The sequence below is a fragment of the Saccopteryx bilineata genome, chromosome 2, assembly GCF_036850765.1.
Source record: "Saccopteryx bilineata isolate mSacBil1 chromosome 2, mSacBil1_pri_phased_curated, whole genome shotgun sequence".
Taxonomy (NCBI): domain Eukaryota; kingdom Metazoa; phylum Chordata; class Mammalia; order Chiroptera; family Emballonuridae; genus Saccopteryx; species Saccopteryx bilineata.
The window spans coordinates 231,009,324-231,030,575 of NC_089491.1; the positions used below are offsets into that span (position 1 = coordinate 231,009,324).

The following is a 21,252-nucleotide window of genomic DNA, read 5'->3' on the forward strand; positions in this document are numbered from 1 at the left end:
GTAAATCCTGCTCTGTGGGGTGGGTGCCTGCACAGCAGATCCTCCAACTTCAACATTCACATCGTGGAGGTGCCAGAAGGAGAAGAGAGAACAAAAGATTGAAAAAAAAATAAAGACAGAAAACATCCCTAACCTGGAGAAGGAAATAGACATACAAGTCCAGGAAGCACAGAGTCCCTAACAAGATGAAACCAAAGAGGCCCAGTCCTAGACACATCATAATTAAAATGCCAAAGGTTAAAGACAAAGAGAGAATCTTAAAAGCAGCAAGAGAAAAGCAGTTACTTACCTACAAAGGAGCTCCCAGAAGGCTGTCAGCTGATTTCTCAACAGTAACTTTGCAAGCCAGAGGGACTGGCAAGAAATACTCAAAGTGATGAAAAGCAAGGACCTGCAACCAAGATTACTCTACCCAGCAAAGCTTATCATTTAGAATCAGTGGACATACAAAGAACTTCCCAGACAAGAAAAAGCTAAAGAAGTTCATCACCATCAAACTAGTATTACATGAAATGTTAACGGGTATTCTTTAAGAAAAAGTAAAAATAAAAAATATGAATAAAATGGCAATAAATACATACCTATTAACAATGACTTTAAATACAAATGCAATAAATGCTCCCAATCAAAAGACATATGGTGACTGAAGGAATAACAAAGCACAACCCTTACATACGCTGTCTATACGAGACTCCCTTCAGATCCAAAGACACACAGAGACTGAAAGTAAAGGGATGGAAAAAGATATTTCAAAAAAATAGAAACAAACAAACAAAAAAAGCTGGGGTAGATAAAACGGACTTTAAAACAAAGGCTATCATAAGAGACAAAGAAGAACCCAGCAATTCTACTTCTGTGTATTAATCTGAAAAAACCCAAAACACTAAATTGAAAAGAACAGACACCCATCTATTCATTGCAACATTATTTACAATAGCCAAGAGATAGCAGCAACATAGGGTCCATCAGTAGAGAGTGAATAAAGAAGATGTGATACATACATACAATGGAATATGACTCAGTCATAAACATAAATGAACTCTTGCCATTTGCAACAGCCTTGATGAACCTAGAGGGCACTGTGCTAAGTGAAATAAGTCAGACAGAGAAAGACAAATGCCATATGATTTTACTTATATGTGGAATCTTAAAAAATAAAAAATAAACAAACGCACAAGCACAATAGATACATAGATACAGAGAACTTGCAGATACAGAGAATGGTTGCCAGATGGGAAGGTAGGTGGGGGAGTGGGTGAAAAGGTGAAGGGATTAAGAAGTACAAATTGGCAGCTACAGAACAGTCACAGGGATGTAAAGTACAGCACAGGGAATGTAGTCAATACTATTATAATAACTATATGTGGTGTCAGATGAGTACTAGAATTATCTGGAAAGCACTTCATAAATATATAAATGTCTAATCCCCCATGCTATATATTCACCTGAAACTGACATATTGTACATCAATTGTAATTTTTTTAAATGAGTGAGAATAAAAAACTGTTTACAAAACTAAGAAGGATGGAGAATCAGGAAGTAAATTTTTTTAATTTTAATTTTTAATGTATTGTGTTGACATAAAGAGTGTACAAATCAATAAAACAAACAGGAGAAAAATGGAGGGAAATTGTTAACAATAGTTAAAAGAAGAAACAGATTTTCAGTCAAGAACACAAATAATTATCAATCCTACTAATTACAAAATTGCACTTTTAAAAATATAGCATAATCTTTCTGAAGTGCAATTTGGCAACATGTCAAAAGCCTTCTGAGTATCTATATTAAGGAATGGCTCAGAGATGTGCTTACAAGGATAGTAACAGCATTATTTATGTAAGAAAAATTTTGAAATAACCTCAACAGCCAACGTTGGGAACTAGCTTTTAAAATTACAAGTAACTCCAAATAATGGAATGCTATTTCTCACCAAAAATCAAGATGTTAAAGACTATTTAATAACATGGGACATGTTCTCAATGTATTAAGATAAGGGCAGAGGGAAGTACGGTTACAATATGAACATCGTAAGCTCAGTTTTGTAACATATAGCTTCAAAGAAGTATAAAAATCAACCACAGTCATGCACTGCTTAATGGTGGAGTTACATTCTGAGAAATGCATTGTTAGGTGAGTTTGTCAGCGTGGTGAGAACATCACAGAGGCATTGACACGCACCCAGCCAGCGTAGCCTACTACACACCTCGGCTATATGGTACAGCCACTGCTCCTGGACTACTCACACCCCCGTAGAGCATGTCACTGGACAAGACACAAGATTAAATCAAGCACAAGAGAAAATGATGGCATCAAGAGACCCAATGAACACAAGACATGTGAGGCTGCCACCCGCCTAACAAGGCAAAGACTTACAGCAAATTTTTTTTATAAGTAAAAAGAGTACACTCCAAAATAGTGATTTAAAAAGCATAGTAAATACTGTACATAAACCAGTAGCACGCAGTCGTTTATTATCCTTATCCAGTATGATACACTGTAGCTAACTGTGTGGGCTGTACTGTTATACAATTAGCAGCGCAATAGGTATGTTCACACCAGAACTACCACAAACACGTGACTCCCACATTGCATAAAATGTTAAGGATGGTGAGGTCACGAGGTAATAGGAATTTCTCAGCTCCATTATAATCTTATGGGGGCACTGTCACATACATGGTCCATTGTTGATCCACACACACTGTTGCATGGTACATGCCCATATATGTATATGTCTATATACATCTGTATCACACACACCCAGCTCAAATACTGAAATATTCTAAGTGATTACTGCTGGCTTGTGTGATTCCACGTGATTTTTATTTTTTCCTTTGTGTTTCTATTCATTTTCCACAAGGAACCAGGGGTAAAAAAAAAATCATGTTTAATTAATCAGAAGAAAAAGGACAATTTTTTAAAAGGTATCTAAAACAGGAGAGTAGAAAATGAAATGTGATTAGTCAAGTGTAGTAGCAGGTGGCAGATTTAATAGTGAAAAGAGCAGACATCAGTAGCTAGGCAAGAAAAATACATGGCAGTCAACAAACTGCCATGATTTATTTTGCTTGATTAGTAACTTCAAATAGTCTAAACTATACCTGTGAGTGGACTGGTTTAAAGAATTTTAAAACACTAAGTACTTGGTCAAAAAGACTTTAAAATTAATTTTTAAAATACTTTAAAATAATTAAAATATTTGTACTTTAAATTTTTATTTTTAAAAGTTACAGTTGACCATAGGAAGAACACTGGCCTGACCGGTGGGGGCACAGTGAATAGAGCATTTATCAAGGATGCTGAGGACCCAGGTTTGAAACCCCCGGGTCACTGGCCTGGGCACGGGTCGTCTGGCTTGAGCACAGGTTCACCAGCTTGAGCGTGGGATCATAAATGTGACATTATGATTGCTGGCTTGAGCCCAAAGGTCATTGGTTTGAAGCCTTAGGTCACTGGCTTAAACCCAAGGTCGCTGGCTTTAAGTCCAAGGTTGCTGGCTTGAACAAGGGGTCACTGGTTCAGCTGGAGCCCCCACCACCACCACCGCCCAGTCGAAGCACGTATGAGAAGCAATCAATGAACAACTGAAATGCAGCAACTACAAGTTGATGCTTCTCATCTCTCTCCCTTCCTGTCTGTCCCTGTCTGTCTCTTCTTTCTCTCACTAAAAAAAAAAGAAAAAGAAAACACTAATTTATGTTAAATAATTTGTATTTATTTTTAAATAAATATGTCCCTTTGGAATCTGGAAGACATTATTCTAAGTCTGATTATTGGCAAGAAACTATCTGGGCCTGACCTGTGGTGGCGCAGTGGATAAAGCGTCAACCTGGAACGCTGAGGTTGCTGGTTCAAAACCCTGCACTTTCCTGGTCAAGGCACATATGGGAGTTGATGCTTCTTGCTCCTCCCCCCTTTCCCTCTCTTTCTCTCTCTCACTCTCTCCTCTCTAAAGTGAATAAAAATTAAAAAAAAAAAAAAAAAAGAAACTATCTGTTACTCCACATGCTCTGCAGTGCTTTAATTGAATGGCTCTCTATGATAATTCGTAATCTAGGAAGGACTATCTCAAGTAATGAATTGGGTGGCCGTATGGGAGCTGTAGAGCCCAGCCCCTCCAGAGGGAAATTCAAGCTTCATTACATCAAATTGGGCTTGAAATTGCAACTACTGCTCACAAATGTTAGTTTTTAATAGAATAAAATGTCATCCTGTGGGAATGACACTTCTACAAACCTGGAGAAGTGTTTTCAAAACAAGTTTTCTCGTATTTGTATAATTAAATGTAAACGTTCAACTGAGGGCTGAGTCATCGTCTCTCTCCCTGATTTTTAACCTGGAATGAAAAACACGCTCTTATAAAGCCGGACCTCTCCCTCAGGGCTGCCATGATTCCTACTAAAAACCAAATTACACAACAGATAGCACTTATCTCTGTCCTTTTGCTTTCCCTACAGTAGAGCTCAGATAAACTGCTGGAATACTCTGACCCCAGACTGGACAGCCAGCTTTCCCTGGAGCTTCTGCACGTCTGCCAGGCACTTCCTCATTCCATTTGCCTCTGAGGTCCCTTCCCAGCCCAATCGGAGCCTGGAAAAGCTGGTCTAGCTCCAGGTTGTCTGCACAGTAAGCAAGCCAGCACAGGCTGTGTGGCTTTGTTTGTAATAAATTATCTGTGTTGTTTCCGGTGAGGGGTGTGGTTTAACAAGAAGACCCTCGGGAATGGTGGGGTGTGCTGCACAAGACAAGCCCTCACAGCTGCACCGTTTCCTTCAACACCCTCACTCCCTTCCTAGAGGTTTCTCTCCTTCCTGCACAGAAAAGAGGCTCTGAAACTTGAGTGCTGCTGACCAGAACTAATGAAAGTTCCCACTGCTTCCTTCATTAAGAAAGTCTGGGCCCTGGCCGGGTGGTTCAGTGGATAGAACATCGTCCTGGAACGCTGAGGTTGTGGGTCTGATCCTAGGTCAGGGCACGTGCAAGAAGCAATCAATGAACGTACAACTAAATGAAACAACCAAGTGGAACAACATGTTGGGACTTCTCTTTCTCAATCTCTCTCTCTTTCTCTCTGTTTCTCTCTCTCTCTCTCTCTCCTTTTCTCCTTTCCCCTATATCTCCCTTTCTCTTTCAAATCAATGGAAAAAAATTTTTTTATAAAAAGAAAAGTCTGCTAACATCCTGGTGCTGGGTAGCTCAGTTGGTTAGATTAGAGGATTGCCCTAATACAAAGGTTGCAGGATCAATCCCCGGTCAGGACACACACAGGAACAGATCAATGTTTCTCTATTTCTCTCCCCATTCCTCTCTTTCTGAAACAAATAAATTTTTTAAAAGAAAGTTATATTTAACATAATGTTCAGTAATTTATATTTAATAATATATATATATATGCACGCATCCACCTGTATATATGTACACATATTTTTATCAATTCACATTCATTTTGAAATATCCCCTAGTTTTTGTGAGCAGCATATATGTATATATACAGTTCACCCTTCAACAAGGGTTTAAACTGCACCAGTTCACTTACATGTGGATTTTTTTCAACAAACACAGTAAATACGTTTTCTATTCCTTATAATGTTCTTAATAACATTTCTTTTCTCTAGATTACTTGATTGTAAGACTACAGTGTGTAATGCACATAACACAAAAACTTTGTGTTAGTCAACTGTATGTGTTACTGGTAGGGCTTCCCGGCCAACAGTAGGCTATTGGTACAGTCAGCCTTCTGCATCTGCAGATTCCCAACCACAGACGGAAAGCACTGCTTCCAGTCCACAACTGTTGAGTCTGTGAATGGAAACCTATGGATATAAAGGCAAATTGTAAAAGTTTTTTGGGGGGAATCAAAAGTTGTATGTGGATTTTAGACTGCACTGAGGGGTCAGCTTCTCTAACCCCTGCATCACTCAAGGGTCAGCTGAATACACATAGACGCACTTGTGTATATGGGATACACACACACACACACACACACACACACAGAGCTCAATCTCACTTCAAAGTGAGCTTATAAGAAACCGCAGACCAGTACCAAGTAACACACTTGAGACAGCACACAGTGTGAACCTATCACATTGGAACAAAAGAAAGGGAAAAGCACCTTCACTACCTGGGACCACACGGGGAGACTGTCGTTCACAACACGCACCCTACTCACATCACACCCTGGGCTTTGGGCTTCAGTTTATGCATCTCTGATTTGTGACCTGATAGCTACTCATTCATACTTTTATTTGAAAACCCCCAGTGGGATTTCAAACACTCTGATGAAATGTTTTCTTGGGTGAATCTGGTTTTGCTGTTATCTGAGGGGTTCCCCAAAATGCAGAAGATTTGATGTTAAACGTGAGAGGGTCCTGGACACTCCAGGACAGCTGGTCACCCCAATCTGCAAAACCAGGATGACAGCACCCACCACAAAAGGCCATTGTAGGCAATAGTTACATTATGTAGCAAAGCATCTGGGACAGATCCCAGACGACAGTACGAGTCCCATACATTCATTACTGTCATCAGTGTGACATGTTCGTGGGCAAAGCAAAGAGAGGCCTTCTGTTCTTTCCTGGAGATTTCTGGTGATTTGGGAAGTCATGAAATCCCTGCTCTCCTCCAGGTAGACAGAGGAATCATGGGGAGCCTGAACTCAGCCTATGATCTGTACACAGGGATGTCCAGACCCTTGCAGGCAGCTGCTGCACCCTCTCCTTCCTTAGTCCCTGAGGCCCATGCTCTGAGCCGACTGGGTGCCTGACACTGCTGTCCACACTCCCCTATGCTGTGCACAGGACTCTGGCAAAGAGCATCTGAGCAGAGGCAGAAAGACAGCCAGACCCATTACCAAAAAGCCAAGAGGTGGGACATAAGACAGAACTCACCAGGAGACAAAAACGGCAGAGTAAGGCAAGAAAGGATATGAGGAGTCATGGCTCAGAGAACAGGCGAAAGGCAAGCAGGATTATAAAATGTTTGCACAGTCACTTGGCTTAGGAGACCGACAAACTTATATATAAGAAAATTACAGTCAAAGAGACAGATCCAAGCCTCCATATATCTCCATGGGGCACATCCAAAAAAATGTATGTTTGCAAATAGCAACTTCATCCATCTGTTGCGCTGTTGGTACAATTTCTCGGGAAGGAGCTGAGGGTTCATTAACAGTCCCCTGGCAGGGCAAAATGTTTCCTGCTCTGGCTGGTTCCCTGTCCCCCTGGGCTCTGCAGAGGGCACAGCTGTTCCAGGGCCGGAAGTTTTCTCAAAGAGCACCAGCTGGACAACCTATTCCATCTCATCCCTCCCACGGGCACACTCAGGAGCTTCCAGCAAGACACACAGTGCCCCAGACTGTTCCCTGCTGACCTGACCACTGTCACCCAGAAGGTTGTCCTGTCCCTATGTCCTCAGATGATCAAAGCATCCTTGGATCCATTCAGAATCTGTGCACTGAGCGCTTCTCCGTCTCAGGAACTACTCCCAGCATCAGGGAAGGAGCAGGCATCCTTCCTCACAGGAGACAAACATAAACACAGAAATATATATTGTGGGGTCAGACGATGTCATAAGGTACATGGTGTCTCCCCCCCCCCCAAAATTCGTATGTTTCAGTCTTGTCTCCGTGCACTCGGGCTGCTGTAACAAAACACCATAGGCTGGGTGACTTATCAATAACAGACACTTATTTCCTACACATATAGAGCCTGGGAAGCTCAGATCAAGACCCCAGAAGACTTGGTGTCTGGTGAGAGTTCTTATCCTTGTTCCTGGAGAGCTGTATTCTTGCTGTGTCCCCACAAGGGGCCAGGGAGCTCTCCGGGATCTCTCTCCTAAGGCCACTGATCCTATTTGTGACGGCTCTGACTGCACGCCTAACCACTTCCCAAAGGCCCCATCTCCTAATGCCATCACTTGGGGATTAGGTTTCAACATATGAATTTGGGGGAAATACAGACATTCAGGCTATAGCAAGTCCTGACCCCCCAGGACCTCAGAATGTGACTTGATATGGAGCATATGTCTTTGCAGAAGTAATCGAGGTAAAGTGAGGTTGAGAAGAACTCTATTCTTCTTATGTCCTCATAAGAAGGGGAAATGCAATACAGACTCAGGGAAGATGACAAAAGAAACACAGGGGAAATGATTTAACTTTGGGTGATGGGCACACAACACAATCAACAGTTTGACTACAGAAATGTTTACCTGAAACCTATGTAATCTTATTGATTAATGTCACCATTAAATTTAATTAAAAAGAGAAATTTAAAAAGGAGAGAGAAAAGGACACACAGGGAGAAGATGGCCATCTACAAGCCAAGGACAGGGCCTGGGAGAGATCCTCCCTCCTATCCTCCAAAGGAACCAGGCCTGCCGACACCAGGATTTTGGACTTCTAGCCTCCAGAGCTGGGAGACAGTCAATTTCTGCCATTTAAGCCACAAAATTTGTGGTACTTTGTTGCAGTGGCCCTAGCAAAGTAATCCAGGTGGTCAGAAACACTTTGAGGAAAGACAAAACAGGGTGAAGGTGCAGAGAGTGACAGGTGACATTTTAGAGACGGTCATCAGAGTGAGGGCATGCTGACCTCTGATTTCAAACAGCAGGGCCCAGCTGTTCCCTCCCCCAGGACCACGGCCCAGGGGCCCCTTCTGTAGACAAAATATCCCACAGGGTTCTGAGGCACATTTTGACACACGTACTCACACTTAGTGCAAATTAAGTGGCAACTACTGCTCCTTAAAAGATTTTCACTTCCCTCCACCACCACCACCACCCCGAACTTTTTCTCTCAATCACCCACCATAAGTTGTATCTCTTGCCTTTCCATGAACACATGATGGGACATTCAGGGCATTCCCAGCAACAGTCAACATTTTCTAAAGCCCCAGCGACGCGCTATCATACCCTGTGCCTATGATGCAGGCTTGGCGGGAGGCAAGAAGCAGAAATCAGGCATCCTTGGACCCTACTTCAAGGTCATGGCTGTAGAACCAGCCTGCCTATCCTGAGTATCTTCTGCAACATTAGCCCATTCAGCACAGGTGCTAACAAACCAAAGTGGCCCAAATCCTCATCCTAACAATGCACAAACCCCAGTTGGTCAACACAGCTGACAGGCGTGGGCAATGGAGCAGTGGCTCTTAACATTTTGGGAGTAAATAACTCCTTTTAGAACCTGATGAAAGCCACGGTCCCTCCCTCCAGAAATATAATTACACTCATACAACTTATTGGGGTTCATGGACCCTCTGCAGTAGCAAGAATTATCAAGAAACAAAGACAGAGAACAAACAAGGAGTAAGGGGAGATGGAGGAGGCTGCAAGATATGTCACCAAAAGAGGACTGCCTTTGTGTGTACAAAACGTGCCTATAAATCAATAAGAAAAAAGACCAAAACCCCCCTGGGGGGGAATAGTGAACAGACATGAACAATGAACAGAAGTGATATGCCAGTTACCACTGAGCATATGAAAATATGCTTAACTCATTTGCAAATAAGAGAAACCATATGTAAAATAAGATACCACATTTAGTCTACTAGACTAGCAAAGTTCAAAGAGTTGGAGGGCACCCTGTGTGGACCAAGAGGTGGAAAGATACCCCCACACCAGGCTGATGTGAGTATAAACAGAGAAAGCCTTCATGATACACTTGGCAACATGTATCGACAGTTGAAACAGTCAGACCTTTCCACCAAAGACTAGGAGTTTATCCCTCAGATATAACTGAAATAGCTACAAAATTCACTGCAGCAAGGTTTGGGAATAACAAAAATAAATTGCATACCACCTAAAGGCCTATTCTTTAATTGTCCTTAATTCTTTAAGTAATGTCTAACAACGTAACCAACAAGGAACAGAGAAGTAAACATGGAACCTCCGTGCAGTAAATACTGTGCAGTAATTAAAAAGAAATGAAGGGACCCTACAGTAGTAGTTTTGAGGAAGAATGTTCAAGAAGTAATGCCAAGTTAGAAAAGCAAGCTACTGGACAGCATGTACAGTGAAAAACACATCTTTCTATACCTGTAACTTACAAACATGTACAGACACTCGTATGCACACGGCACAGGTCTGGTAGGATTACCTCTCACTGCACACCCGCTCGACGCTTTTAAATTTCAGACCAGGTGTCAGTACGAACTACACCAACATGTAACCACATGGATCTTAAAAACAGACAACGATTCAAAACCACACAGAACCCCGTCTCGGGCCATCACTTCACTCGGTGGCACAGGAGGGCACAGTAGAGGGAGTAAGAGGATGTTAACAGATGGCTCTGACCCGAATCACTGCTCTGACAACAATCCAGTTTCCCACAACTCCTCACCACTCTTCCCAGCTCAGGAGTGGTGGGGCGGGAGGGTCTCCCCCAGGAAAGCTCCATGCATTAAGCACACAGGTCAACAAGTTAGCCGAACTCTGTTGACACAAAGTCCTCAACAGAAAACATAGGGAATATATCAAAGCATTCTAAAAGTACCCTCAAACTCAACAGAGAGCACGGAGGACTCCAACTAAAGAGACACGTGAGGCCAGACTATCCGGGATGCTCAGAGTGGCTGGAATATAGACTCATTTCAGGCTAAAAGGACCAACACCCGGGTGGGCGGCTGGGGCAGGGAAGCTGCCCACTTTCTTTACGGAACCAGCTGGGACTCAGGTAAGACCCTGGGCCTGACCCGGTCTTTCAGACAGAGTGGACTCCAGGACCAGTGCCCAGATCTCGCTGCAGGGGAAAGAGCTTGCTGGCTCACAGTGGTGAGCTTGCCCCAGGCACTGCCCTCAGCAGGTGTCCAAGGCCTGCCCTTTTCTCAGAGCAGCCCCCATCCAAGGACAGACCCATGCAGAGGTACAAAGGCCAGTCCCTGGCCCCAGTTCAGACACCTCTGAAGGAGCATCAGCTCCAGAGCCCTCCGAGGTATGGCAGGGCCTTCAGCTAGGACAGCACGGGAGCCCAGTTCTCCCTCTGCCCAGTGCTGCTCTGCTCTCCTCTCCCCCCTCTCCCACCTCTCCCCTCCCCTCCCCCCCTCAGAGAGACTGTCCTGAGAGCATTCCCTAAAACCACATTCACCCACCCCTCAAGGCCCGCACACCAGGAAATCACCTGCAACACAATCTTGACAGTTTAAGAAGATGATGTGGGTTGGACTGTCTCCCACCAAAAGGCATGTTCAAGCCCTAAACCCCAGTCCCTGCGAATGTCACCTTATTAGAAATTGGGTCTTGGCCCTGGCCGGTTTGCTCAGTGGTAGAGCGTCGGCCTGGCGTGCAGAAGTCCCGGGTTCGATTCCCGGCCAGGGCACACAGGAGAAGCGCCCATCTGCTTCTCCACCCCTCCCCCTCTCCTTCCTCTCTGTCTCTCTCTTCCCCTCCTGCAGCTGAGGCTCCACTGGAGCAAAGATGGCCCGGGCGCTGGGGATGGCTCCTTGGCCTCTGCCCCAGGCGCTAGTGTGGCTCTGGTCGCGAAAGAGTGACGACCCGGAGGGACAGAGCATCGCCCCCTGGTGGGCAGAGCGTCGCCCCCTTGTGGGCGTGCCGGGTGGATCCCGGTTGGGCGCATGCGGGAGTCTGTCTGACTGTCTCTCCCCATTTCCAGCTTCAGAAAAATACAAAAAAAAAAAAAAAGAAATGGGGTCTTGGCAGATATCATCAAGTCAAGATGTGGTCCTACTGGATCAGGGCCATCCCTAAATCCGACGACTGGTGTCCTTAGCAGGAAGAAAAAGGAGATGTGGAGACGGGCAACACACAGAGGGAAGAAACCGTGTCAACACAGAGGTGGAGACTGGAGTGAGGCTGGCACAAACCAAGGAAAGCCAAGGATGGTCAGCAGCTGCCAGAAGCTGGAACGGACAGGGAAGTATCCTCCCCTGGAGCCCTCAGAGGGAGCACAGCCCTACAGGCATCATGATTTTGGACTTCTGGCCTGGAAAACCATGAGAGAATAAACTTCTAGTTTTAAGCCCTCCGAGGTGGTGGTTATTGTTACAGCAGCCCCACCAATGGACAGGAGAAGGTCAGAGGGACACCTACTGGGGGCATTGGTGCTCAGGTCAATGCCTAGGGTCCCCACACGCCCCTGAAGAGGGCATACCCACAGGACCCAAAGTGAACCACTAAACATTGCACCACTGGACTGGTATTTATGACAAAGGAGAAGCAATAGCTCTGTCGACCTTGTACAGGTATCAGGCAGCTCGGGCACAACTAAGGCCCCGTGGTTCAGCTCTTTCCTACTGGTCATCTTACCAGTCAGCGGCACCCATCAGAGAGCGTGAAATTTAATGCAGCACTCGGCACTGGCCAGAGCCCAGACTGAGCGGAGGAAGAGGTTGCGCCAGTTTGCAAAAATAAGGTTAGGCGATGGATGATTTAAAGGTTTCCGTTAGCCAGGAGAGCAGGTCGCTCAGTTACCATGAATAATCGAGACGGGGTGTCTATTCCAAGGTAAATGACACTCTGTGCCCAAGCCGCCTTCCCACAGAGGACACTGGCCTGCCCATCTCCCGGGGCAGACACAGCTTGCCACCTTCCATGCCTTCTGGGAGGGGTAACCACAGGGAAGATGACTGCCATGCTGCCCTGGAACCTGCCCGTGACTCCACACCTGCAGAGAAAATTTCAGGCTGTACTCCTCTCCGTAGGCAGTGTTCAGCTCTGTTATACGGACCCAAGGCACCCTCTGAAGTCCGTAGGATCTGGGTATCAATGAACACTCACCGCCAGCCCTACGTACCAATTTCCATCATTCAAAAGAACTTCAGAAACCTGGGGCAGGCAGGAAGCTCAAAGGCTGCCCGCTGAGGCAGCCTGCGACCTCGGGAATTGTGGGCACTACCTTGTCACACAGGAGGCACTGGGTCATGCTTTTGCCAAACGCCTCCAGCTTGCCAAGAAGCCCCTGCTGAGCACTAATAGGAATCCCCAGTTCTCGAAGCATTTCTTGTTTCTCAAAGCCATTAACCCTAAATTTCTAGCACTAAAAAAAAAAGAAAGAAAAAAATTTCAGGATTTAGCACCTGTTTGTTTCAGAAATACTTGCTAAAAACAGATCTGCCAAAAGGCCACTTTTAAAATTAGTCACATTTCCTGCTCTGCAGAACATAGTAAGTTGTATTTTTAGCATCTCCTTCACTCCAGGTATCTGGTAGTCGTGCCCAAAGCATAATCACTGAAAACTTACTAAGCAGGCAGGAGGCTTTTTTTTGGCCCCAAAATAGCTCCAATGAAAGTAATAAACAGGTTGGTTTTTTTAAACCAAAGGTTAGAACAAGATATTTAAGCATTGTACCCAATCACGTTATGTACCCAACTTTGTGTTTTAATCATTAGGTAATTGTGGCATCAACTTATCTCCCCTTTTTGCAGCCTATGAAACCAGCTCTATCTCAAGCTGAGATTTACCTATGCTTTTTCTCTATAAGCCTTTCCAACTATATTTTATCAGATTTTTTTTAATGTACTAAGAACCACTGTGGCTGGATAGTTTCACTGGATAGAGCGTCATCCAGATGTGCAGAGGTTGCCAGTTTGATCCCCGTTCAGGACACATACAGAAAGAGATTGATGTTTCTGTCTCTCTCTCTTGCTCTCTCTCTCCCTTCCTCTCTCTCTAAAATCAATCAATAATTTTTTAAAATGTACTAAGAACCTATTATGGGCCAAAGACTCTGCATTTCCTAGATATCAGGGACCGGGGCAGGGGCAGTGAGCACAATCTTTCTGGGTCTTTCAAAGTCATCACTCCATACTCCTGCTCGGCAACTTTGTTCTTTGTCTCAAAGCCAGAGAGAATACTTTTCAAAATTCTGATTTTTCTGATCATTTTTCCTCCTCCAATTATCAACTCAGGTTTAGTCAAAGGCGCTCAGCCCTGACTAAGAATGCACCAATTAACAGTTTCATATAACCAAGTGAATTATTTATTTTTAAAGCCACATTAACAGAGATTGCTTCAACTCAGAACTAGAGGACAAAATTAGGTCTCAGCCAAAAAATAAATAAATAAATAAATCCTTTCCCTTCAAGCAGTAAAAAGGCCATCTAGAGTCAAATGACTTTCAAACAAACAACTTCAGAGAAAGTCAGGCAAAGCACTGTCCTGCGGGCAGTGGTGGGAAGAGAAGCCTCTTGATAAGATAAGATTGAAGCCTGAAGTAAAAGTCAGAAAAAGTGGTTGTCATCTGGACCCACACAATAACTCCCAGCAAGCAATGGAGGATTTCACCCAAATCTTTTTGGAAATGGGCACTAAGTTAAAACACAACACACACACACACCCTCCATCTCCCACCCCCAACAGCCTGTCCAGCTTTTTAATGAGCTGATCCCCACCACTGCTGCCCTGGGTCCACTCAGGGCTGGCATGGGGGCATACATCTATTTTAGTATAGTGTTCATGTCTTACTTCCCCTTCCATTATGGTCTATGTCCTTTAAAAAAGGAGAGGAGAAAAGTGAAGAGCTTTCTTCAAAAAGTATACACGTTCTAGAAGGGGGTAGTGTCAGGGTGAGAGGCCTTTCTGAGTCACTCACATCATCCATCTTGGGGGTCACTTCATTCCCCTTCCTCAGCATTCTGTCATCTCAAGTTCCCCTTTGCTTGGCTCAAGGGAGTAGCCCTCTTCCGGGAGGAGAACCCTCTTAATAACTCATCTCTTAAAGAGACAGAAAGGCAGCAAGTAGTGTGAGGGTGACTTCACCTTTGGCTTGGCCTCAGTATGACAAGAGCCAGAACATGCATGGGGATGGGGACTCCTGAACTCAGCCACCTTCCCAGCAGAGACATACACACACACATTTTAATCTCTGCCATCTGCCCAAACTCAAATCTATTAGTTAAGCATTAAAGTTGTTGAATTTGGGAGATAACAACTATGAATGACACCCATTGTTTCTTTAAAGCTGGAACTAAAATCCAGGTTCTTCATGACACTGGAGGCTGGGCCCACATGAGAAATCTTCCTACCTCCTCCCACTCTCTCCCCCTCAGAACCACCATCCTTAACTGGATCCAAACAGAGGGTCCAGCTCAGTAATTGTACAACCATAGGCCCTTGCTGAAAGCAAGATTAACTGTTTAAGAAAAGGAAGAGGAGAAGGGACATGAGCACTTAGGGGTGTAGGGGTCTCGCCATTTCGACCCCATCTGGGCAGGAACTCCCTGCACTCCAGACTGCCTGGTGTGAAGGAACCGGAGCAGCTGGGTGGGCACTGAGCTCTGAGTGTGACCTTGCACAGGGCAGCCAAGGCCAACAGACTGATAGTATGGAGCAAAAATGTACACAGGCAAGGAGCGGGAGCCAGGACACAGATTGGGAAGTGGAGGGAAACCAGAAACAGCCCAGCACAAGGGTAGGCGAGGTAAATGTGCTCTTAATCATGGCCATTTGCTATTAGCATAAAGCTTTGTCTCTTTTTGCTAAGTTTCATGAGGAAACGTACACAACCAGACTGAATCTTATAGGATTGGAATGAAACTAGAAGTTCTACCATCTATGCTGACATGAATTCAAATGGGGACAGGGAAGGGGCAGTGAGTGCACGCACTGTCCTTAGGAGCCTGGGGCCTGGGGCACCCATGCCCTGAGGGGATGTGTAAGTTGCCAGCCACTGAAAACCAACCAGTGAAGTGTGACCTGTTCCCTTTGGACTAGAAGGAGGTCTGGAGGTTTTTGTTTTGTTTTGTTTGGTCTCCTTTGAAGAGTTGCTCGATTTAGTGAGTTCATGGTGAACACTCCCTTTTGAACGGAAATTCAAGCAAGAGGCACTTTTTAAAGTACTCACTTTAACCCCACTTACTCCAAACAAAGAGCTATCAAAACCCAGGGCAAACGACAGGGGTGATGGAGTCCTGTACTCAAATTGCAAGGGGCTCCAGGACACAGGAGCCTGGGACAGGACAGCAGGGTACCTCAAACAGAGATCAGCAGTCCCTGGCCAGAACATTCCCAGGAGTTCTCCAACTGGGCAGAGAATCCCAGGTTGGGGGAAGGGTGGGTATGGAGCCCCCATTTCCCTGCCCTCTCCCCATATTGCTGATGTCTCCCTGGGCTGTGGCCCACAAAAGCGACCACTTCCAGACCAGGGTGGAGCAACCTCAGCCTTGAGTGGGGTGACCTGCGCTTGTGGCTGAAGTAACTCCAAGCCCCAGGCAACTCCCAGGCTGGAGCGGCCTTACCGCTAGGAGTGACCCGGTGCCTGGGCCTTTCACCTCAGAAGTAAGTCATCATATCTTGGGTTTCTTCTCACAGATCTAAGTTACAATAGACTTGGGCCTCGCCTGGCAAGGGTTCACTAATAACACAAGACGGTGCCCCTCCGGGTCTGGGCGAGGGTAGGAAGGGTAGGAGGGGGTCTTTCCCTGCCTTCTCCTCTTTCAAAAATATCAGAATGCATCTCCCATCTCTGCAGTATGGGGGTGTCGGCGTGTACTTCTAGGTCTGTAGCTGCCAGCGCAGGGTCCTTCCTGCAGCTTCCACGCAGGCAGTGGAGCGGATAAGGGGCTGGGCAGAGGCAGGGTGGGTTAACCTTCCTCCGGCGTGAAAAACTTCCCCCGGCTGCCCCGGCGCACAGGTGGAGAGGAATGTCTCCCACCTTCTCCACAGAGCCCAAGTCGAGGCTCAGACTCCAGGCTCCTCTAAGGGCTGGCTAATCGGCGCCCCCACCCTGACCACAAAGGCGCACGCACTCCCGCCCTGGTTCCTGCCGCTCTGCTAATCTGCGGCCACAACGCCCCCTCCCCAGGGCTGAGCCCCCACCCCGCGCTGGTGTCCGCCAGGCGGCGCCCTTCCCGGAGCAAAAGGGCTTGCAGGCGGCTCCTAGGGTGAGCCAGCCTCCTCTCCGCCCCCCCACCCCCACCCCCTCGGGAATGACCCCAGACCGTCGCCGGCTGCAGGGCCTGCGCGCTCCTGGGACTCGACCCTCCTCGGTCCCGAAAGGAAAGGCGGGAGCGACCCGGTCCAGCCCACCCGCCCAGTCCGCTCAACGCCCGCCGCTCACCTTCTCGCCAGTCAGTACATGTAGCCCCTCGCGCACCTTGGCGAAGGAGCCCTCTCCCAGCTTGCGGCTGCCCACCAGGTAGTTGCCCACGCGCTTGTGGTGCTGGAAGTCCCGGAGCCGCTCGCGGGGCACGCCGCTCACCCAGGCGGGCAGGAAACTTCCCTCGCAGGCCGCCGCCGGCCTGGCCGCATCCTCGCCGCCCCCGCTGCCCCCCGCCACCGGCTCGCCCAGGAGCCCGTCCCCCGCCGCTGCCGGCATCGCGCCCGCGCGGCCGCTCCTGCGGCTCCGGCTTCTGTCGCCGCCGCCCCGGGCTCGGCCAGCCGAGCGCGCGCAGACAATAGCGGCCGCCCAGGCGACGGGGGCCGGGGACCCGCCCCCAACAAGTTCTTCTTCGGAGGGTCTTCTAGCCCCTTTCAGGACACGGCCCCGCCCCTAGTCCCTTCCGGGCTGCCGGTGACAGTGGCCGCTCTCCGGGGCGCGGGGCACCTCTCTGGCCCTGGAGGGGCGGTGGGGGCGCGGTCCGATGCTTGAGTCCCCGCGCGCGGCGCCTCCGCAGCCTCCGCCCTGCCGCCGCCGGCTGGTCCGCGCGGGCTTGGGTCCACTCGCAGGTCCGCTCCTAGCTGGGCGCGCGGCGGGCTGCAGGCGCCCTCTGGACGGCGGCAGAAGAAAGCCCCATTCAGTCTGAATTTGCAGAAATTCAATCCGGGCGCGGGCGGCGGGAACAGATGCGAGCTCCGCGGCTCAGCCCGTGCACTTTCAAATCCCTCGTAGCCCCTCCCTCTCCGCGCGCAACAGCCACACTCGACCCTCGCTGGAGAGGGAGGGCCAGGGAGGGGCGCGGCGCAGCCACCGGAGCGGCGGACAGGGGGACCCCGCGAGGTCTGGCGGACGCGCGCTCCCGGCCGCCCAAGTCGGGCAATCTCCAGCGGCTCCTCCCGCCGGCTTCTGCGCTTCGGCTTTCTGGACCTTTCGGCTGTGAAAGCCCCCACCAGCCGCACCCACCCAGCCAGGGAGCCGGGAGGGGCTCCCGACCGGCGTCCTGAGCAGGCTGGGCACACAGTAGGGCCCTCTGGACCCTGGGTGAGCGGGCGGATGGATGGATGGACGGTTGGATGGCTGGATGGCTGGATGGCTTAATGGGTAGGTAGGTGGGTGGTAAGCAGGACGGGGAGGTGGCAGGGCGTCTGCCCAGGCTCACAAGCACATGGGACTGCCCTGTTGAAGGAAGAGCAGCCGCAACAACAGGAGCGACTGCATCGTAGGAACCAGGGTGCTTGCAGCCTCGGCTTGCACGTTGACACCTCTGCTTTCCGTTGCCATGTCGCGGAGCCATGGTGGGACGACTGAGGCCAGCACTCCCTGCGCTTTTGTTCTGCGCACCCCGTGTGCTCGTCCCTCCTGAGCAAGTGCAGCTTCCCTAACGACTCATATCTTCTCCAGGATTCCCAACACCTTCTTAAACCAAAAATGAGGAATCGCGTGAGGGAGAAGCTGGGGGTAGCAGGGGGGTCGGGGAGGGGAGAGACATCTACAAAAGGCTACCTGTTGAGCAGCCAGATAAAATGCGCCATCGTTTAACGCATACTTAGCACAGACCATACACCGTCCAAGTTAAAAGGGAAGAAGATTTAGCCCCAACCAAGTCACTTTCATTTAACTTCTAGGCAGGCAAGTCTGACACGATCCATGTCAGTGCCCTGAAACGGGAGGGGGGGGGGGGGGAGTATGGGTACACTGTCATTAATCCAGCGTCTTGGAAGATGGAAGCTCTGGGACAAGAGAAGCGTCTACTTTAAATCTAATTTTAAATACTGTTCCATAACCCACTACTCGCCTGTTTACAAGTCACCAGCCTTGTTATAACTGAGCTGTTTTGTGTCAAGTCTGCTTATTGTTTCAAATTTTCAGTATTCAGGATAGATACAGTGTCAAATGTTTTTCTTGCTGTGTTTAAGGGACTTCTTTGCCGCCACACCACCCCCACCCCCACCTCCCAGGATTTCTGCAAGGCCCATTTAATCTCTTTAATGTCTCTAATTCAATAATCAAATTTTAAGAGGACAGTAACATGGGGGGACAACTATCTAGTGAAGGGAATACAGAGCTCACTTTGGGGTCAAAACCATTCTGAATCTTCCTTTTTTGGAAAGCTTTTGGAGTTGCCCAATGTTGTATTAATAGATGTGGCTTGTAGCCCTGGCTGGCAGGCTCAGCGGTAGAGCGTCAGTCGGGCATGTGGAAGTCCTGGGTTTGATTCCCCGCCAGGGCACGCAGGAGACGTGCCCATCTGCTTCTCCACCCCTCCCCCTGTCCTTTCTCTCTATCTCTCTCTTCCCCTCCTGCAGCCAAGGCTTCATTGGAGCAAAGTTGGCCCAGATGCTGAGGATGGCTCCATGGGCTCTGCTTCAGGCGCTAGGATGGCTCCAGTTGCTACAGAGCAACTCCCCAGATGAGCAAAACATCGCCCCCTGGTGAGCATGCCAGATGGATCCTGGTCAGGCACATGCAGTAGTCTGTCTACCTGCCTCCCTGATTCTCACTTCAGAAAAATACAAAGATAGATAAATAAGTAAGTAAGTAAATAAATAAATAAATAAAATGCTAGCTAACTATTACCAAGAAAAAAAAATAGAGTATGGCTTGGGTTTCTTTGTTTTGGTTTTGATTTTTTTTTTGTATGTTTGTTTATTTTTTATTTTGTTTTTAATTCAGGACATTAGCTGTATAAGAAAATTTAGAAACCCTCTTATTATGGTGTGAGGCAAATGTCAGAGACTGTTCATCAAAGCATCGTTATGACCTAAAAGGAAAAAAATTAGCTTCGGGCATAAAAATGGTGAAAGACATTTAATGATAAAATAGAGGTTTTCTTTCCTTTTCATTATCCTCTCAGGGTGGAGGTCAGGAAAGGGGTGAAGAATAGAGAAAAACCAGGCCCATTAAATCTTTTTCAAGCCTGATGCCTGGGTTTGATTCAAATTCACTGCTAATTCCATCAGCTGGGATGAATGCCAAAGAGGAGTCCAAATCCTACGCCTGCTTGGGCTTAGCAACTAGTGTTTGAACTACAGGTCCTGCTCTCTGAAACGACCTTGTTTAATAAGGAATAACCCCAGAAAGTCCCATATGTAAGACAAATGAGCACACAAAACAGTGTACCGCCCTCATATCAGAGATGCAAAGAATATCTGGTTGGAAAATGGCCATCCAGCATTAGAGACTTTCTCATGGTCCTAAACAGAATCTCTTCTCCCCCTGTGGGGTCACCCTGGGCACCAGATTTCAGCCCGACACCTTTTCCTATACTACCCCGCCCCCAATCTGCCGCCTCTGCTTCCTTCCTACTTAGTCCAGATGTCCCTTTTCCATGACCCCCTTTGAAGTCAAAGCTCTGCAAGAGTCAGGGTGCTCTTCTATTCTCTCCTACTAAATACCCCTCACTTCACACTCTTCTGACCTGTGTTACTTAAGATGGGGGTCTATTTTTCCTTCTCTCTTTTTTTTTTTTTTTTTTTTTTTCATTTTTCCGAAGCTGGAAACGGGGAGGCAGTCAGACAGACTCCCGCATGCGCCCGACCGGGATCCACCCGGCATGCCCACCAGGGGGCGATGTTCTGCCCCTCTGGGGCGTCGCTCTGTTGCATCCAGAGCCATTCTAGCGCCTGAGGCAGAGGCCACAGAGCCATCCCCAGCGCCCGGGCCATCTTTGCTCCAATGGAGCCTCGGCTGCGGGAGGGGAAGAGAGAGACAGAGAAGAAGGAGAGGGGGAGGGGTGGAGAAGCAGATGGGCGCTTCTCCTGTGTGCCCTGGCCTGGAGTCGAACCTGGGACTCCTGCACGCCAGGCCGACGCTCTACCGCTGAGCCAACCGGCCAGGGCCTTTCCTTCTCTTTTAAAATCATTGAGAATGAGATTTGTGTCTTATATTTCGTTTGCCCTGGAGCACCTAGCACAGTGCCTGAGACATGGTTATTGTTCAATAAATGTTTGTGGAGGAAATGAATGAAAGTCATTGTTCACTGATTCTCAAGTGAGTGGAGTTTCATAGCTCCTGAGAGACGATCCCATCTGTCCTGGGGGACGGTAGTTCTAGTAACTTTCTAAAAGTGTTTGCTGTTAGTTGTTGATTGCCTTTTGGAGGGGGCATAAGTACAATATGGGCCATTCTCTAACCTGAATAAGTTAACCCTTTAAAAACAGTACCAAGCTCAGTGGGCTAGGAAGGCTAGAGAAGCTTTCTCCTTTCA

General features: G+C 47.6%; 1 protein-coding gene across 2 annotated transcripts in view; it reads right to left on the bottom strand.

The window, feature by feature from the left end:
• HUNK (hormonally up-regulated Neu-associated kinase) overlaps window positions 1-17,824 on the bottom strand; it is a 105,530-nt gene extending 87,706 nt beyond the window's left edge. The window contains exon 1 of one of the 2 annotated variants that reach the window (XM_066259541.1): window positions 17,007-17,824. In XM_066259541.1, coding sequence (XP_066115638.1) covers window positions 17,007-17,264 — 258 coding nt within the window. In that variant the 5' untranslated portion in view covers window positions 17,265-17,824. Of the gene's footprint in view, window positions 1-14,540; window positions 14,594-17,006 lie in introns of those variants that run through there. The other variant, XM_066259542.1, reaches the window with a different exon arrangement.
• Between the last annotated feature and the right edge of the window lie 3,428 nt (window positions 17,825-21,252).